General features: G+C 44.9%; 1 protein-coding gene across 1 annotated transcript; it reads right to left on the bottom strand.

The window, feature by feature from the left end:
* Nucleotides 1-748: 748 nt before the first annotated feature.
* Nucleotides 749-952, bottom strand: LOC127212563 (ATP synthase membrane subunit K, mitochondrial-like). Its single transcript, XM_051172642.1, has one exon. The coding sequence runs from the start codon at nucleotides 929-931 to the stop codon at nucleotides 749-751; it is 183 nt and encodes a 60-aa protein (XP_051028599.1). The 5' UTR covers nucleotides 932-952.
* Nucleotides 953-3,678: the final 2,726 nt, after the last annotated feature.

Here is a 3,678-nt window from a genome sequence, read left to right as displayed (position 1 = left end):
GCAGATTGTTTGTTTGAGACAGGGTTTCTCTGTATAGCCTTGGCTATCTTGGACCACATTGCTCCATAGACCAGGCTAGCCTCAAACTCAAAGAGATCTACCTCTGCCTCCCCAGTGCTGAGATTAAAGGTGAGCTTGTGGGAGGAAGTACGTGGGTGCACATGCACATACATGTGTGGGCTCACATGTCTGGGGAGCACAGGTCAACCTCAAAGAGTCATTCCCCAGGAGCCGCCATCGCCTTGGCTTTTGACACTGTCTCTCACTGGGATGCGGAGCTTATCCACAAGGCTAAACTGGCTATATCCCATTGGCTCCAGACTTCATGTGTCTCTCTCTTCTCAGTACTGGGGTCACATGCACGCGCCGCCATGCCTAGCTTTTTATGTGGGTGGTGAGGATCGATCCTCCTCTCCGGACACTCGTTTTCTCTTTTGTTATTCTTCTTTTGTTTGTTTTGAGGCAGGTTCTGTCTATGGAGCATCCAACCCTGGATGTCCTGAAACTCACTCTAGAGACTAGGCTGCTCTTGAACTTACAGAGAGACTCTACTTCTTCCCAGGGGCTGGGATTAAAGATGTGCACCACAGTGCCTGGAGGTTTGGGGTTTGTGTGTGTGTGTGTGTGTGTGTGTGTGTGTGTGTGTGTGTGTGTGTTTCCAATACAAATGGAGTATTACATGATGAGTTGACATCAGGTTCTTCAGGCATGGGACTTAACAGACGAGGTCAGACATTTCAAAATCCATTTATGTTGCTTTCACAGGAGGAGTTTTTTGGTTTTTAGGCCTTAACTTGAAGTACAAGACCAACAAAGCAATGCTTCCATGTGTGGCCAGGACACAATTCATTCTTCCTGTGCGAGTGTAAGAGTTGAAATACTTTTTAATACCAGTGAGCTGGAACTGGCTATCACTTTCTGCACCAGCCATGACTTCAGTCTTCACCCAAATCACAAATTCTGCAGTCAATGTCCTTCAACAAACCCAGCAACCAGCTCGGCCTAACCGTAAGACTCCCCCCCCCCCCCCCCCCCCCCCGCCCTTGTTTCGTTTTTTTAAAGACAAGGTCTCACCTATCCCAGGCTAGCCTTCTGCCTCCATCTCCCAAATGATAGAATTATAGGCTTGAACCATCATACCTGGGCCAATTTGCTCTGTTGGATAATTCATTGCTCTCTATGAATTGATATTTTATATTGTTTTATTTTAATTTTGTTGTTATTTTTGAGACAAAGTCTCATGTAGCCCAAACTAGCCTTGAACTGGTAATGTGCCCTGAACTGGCTATGCAGCTAAGGATGGCATTGCACTTGTATCTTTCTGCTTCTACTTCCTGGTTCTGGGATTTCAGGTGTGTGCCACCAATACTCCAGTAGTATTTAAGTAGTATTAGGAACTGAACCTGCAACTTCACGCACTCTAGGCAGGCATTCTATCAAGTAAGCTACATCCTCAGCTATTTTAATTTTTAAAATATATTTATTTATGTGTTTCATTGTATGTGTACATGCGTGGGCATGCATGTGAAGCACATGTGTGGGGAAGCCTACAGAGGTCAGAAGAAGGCATCGGACCACTGGAACTGCAGTTATAGATGGTTGTAAACTGCCTGTCATATGGGTGCTGAGAATCAAACCCAGGCCTTCTGCAAGAGTAACAAATTGCTCTTATCTTAGTTTTAATGAAAATTCTAGATGGTTCTATTTAACCAATAGAGACTCAGGAGCCACATGCTGTGGTAAAAACTTGTAGCTCAGAGAGGCAGAGAAAGCACCCAGCTGGCCTTTCTACTTAGCTCACATCCCAATGGAAAAGGCCCAAAAGGCTCACTAGCTCAGCTGACAGCCCAGGAGGAAAGGGAAAAAAAAAAAAAAAACTGCAAGGCCAAAGGCTTGCTAGCTTAAGGCCCAAAAAGCCAAAGGCCAAGGAGCTGAGGAGCCCAAGAGCTAGAGAGCTAAGAGCCAAAGAGCTAAAGCTAAAATCCCAAGAGTAAAGCCCAAGAGCTGAAAGCACCAAAGACCCCTCTACTTCTACACGCTGTCTTAAACATCTCTCAACCCCGAAGTCTGGCCTACTCTTTAATCCCTGTCAGCTGCTTTCTTGCTCCCCCTCTTGACCTGTGTACAGAAAGCTCTTAGATTAAAGGTGTGTGCTAGGGCTTGCTAAACCACAGCTTTGATCACCTGTTTACAATAAACAGAAAGTTCTTGGATTAAAGATGTGTATTGGGGATCAACCACACCAAACAGAAGACGGGTGTTTACAGTTCACAAGCTCAGGGATCACACTGGGACCAAATATCATGCAACAACTGCTGAGCCATTTATCTAGCACACATGTGGAGGTCACGAAACTCGGGTCATCAGGCTTGGTGGCATATGCCTTTGCCTGCTGAGTCACCTTACTGTCCCCTTAATTTATAATGGGCTTTGTTTTGTTTTGTTTCTGAGATGGGCTCTCCCTATGGTCCTGCCTGTTTTGGAGTTCACTGTTTACACCAGGCTGGCCTGAAACACACAGAGAATCTTCCAGTCTCTGCCTCCTAAGTGCTGGGGTTGGAGGTGTAATGACATAGTGGCTTTATCCCTCCTGGAGAAACACACGGTCTGAGTGCTTCAGCCAAAACAAGGAAGGGTGTTAACTATCTCTTTTTTTGCAAAGTCTAGAAGTCTTTGCTACTAGTTTCATAACACTCGACACCCGGGATAGGTGTCAAAGAGGAAAGAAGGAGGCAAAACGAGCCCAAGTTCAAATTCATGTGACTTTCCCACGTCAGTGCCAGCGAAAAAGCCAATACATAAGTGCAAAAATAACGTTTGAAGAGAAAAATGACATGACTAAGCAAAACTGGCACTGCCAAGCTAGTTCTTCTTTTTTGTAAAGGACTTGAAACTTGCTAACTTGATAGGAGTGTGTTTCTCATGGGCCTGAAGAACCATTTTCACATCCCACATTTGCCAGCTTTCTATTTCCTTCCTTATTATTTAACACGGTTTCTAGATGTTCCGAGAGGAGAGAAGTTAATTAAGATAGATGCCTATCACTTAAACATTTCTCAAAGAATAAGGACAGGGATTGGTTTTATTTGTTCTGCAGAAGGCAAGGAACTTTGATTATTGATTTAATAGTGTTAACCATGGGGGAAATAATTGTTGTTTGCCTCCCAAGTGCTGGGATTAAAGACATACATTACCACACCTGGCTTTGGGGATATCTTATGTCTGTATTAAAAGTCAATGTGCTAGCCAGGCGTACTATAATGACTTGGGAGGCAGAGGCTGGTGGACCGCTGTGAGTTCGAGGCCAGCCTGGTCTACAAAGTGAATCCAGGACAACAGCCAAGGCTACACAGAGAAATCCTGTCTCGAACCGCCCCCCCCAAAAAGTACTATAATGAAGCCAAGCATGGTGGTGCATACCTTTAATCCTAGCATTAGGGAGGCAGAGGTAGGCAGATCTCTGGATTTCAAGGCCAGCCTCGTCTACAAAGTGAGTCTAGGACAGCCAAGGCTATTACACAGAGAAACTCTATCTTGAAGAACCAAAAAAAAAAAAAAAAAAAAAAAAAGTACTACAATGATAAACTATTTTCCGGGTGCAGTGATGCACACCTCTAATCCCAGCACACAGGGAGGCAGAGGCACACAGATCTCTGTGAAGCCAAGGCCAGCCTGGTC

Source organism: Acomys russatus, chromosome 31 (assembly GCF_903995435.1).
Source record: "Acomys russatus chromosome 31, mAcoRus1.1, whole genome shotgun sequence".
Taxonomy (NCBI): domain Eukaryota; kingdom Metazoa; phylum Chordata; class Mammalia; order Rodentia; family Muridae; genus Acomys; species Acomys russatus.
Note: the sequence above shows the minus strand (reverse complement) of the source record. Positions and strands in the feature narration are given on the sequence as shown.

Bases quoted from the DNA above. Each gene is read 5' to 3' on its own strand.
- LOC127212563 (XM_051172642.1), bottom strand. From the start codon at position 931: ATGGCTGGTGCAGAAAGTGATAGCCAGTTCCAGCTCACTGGTATTAAA.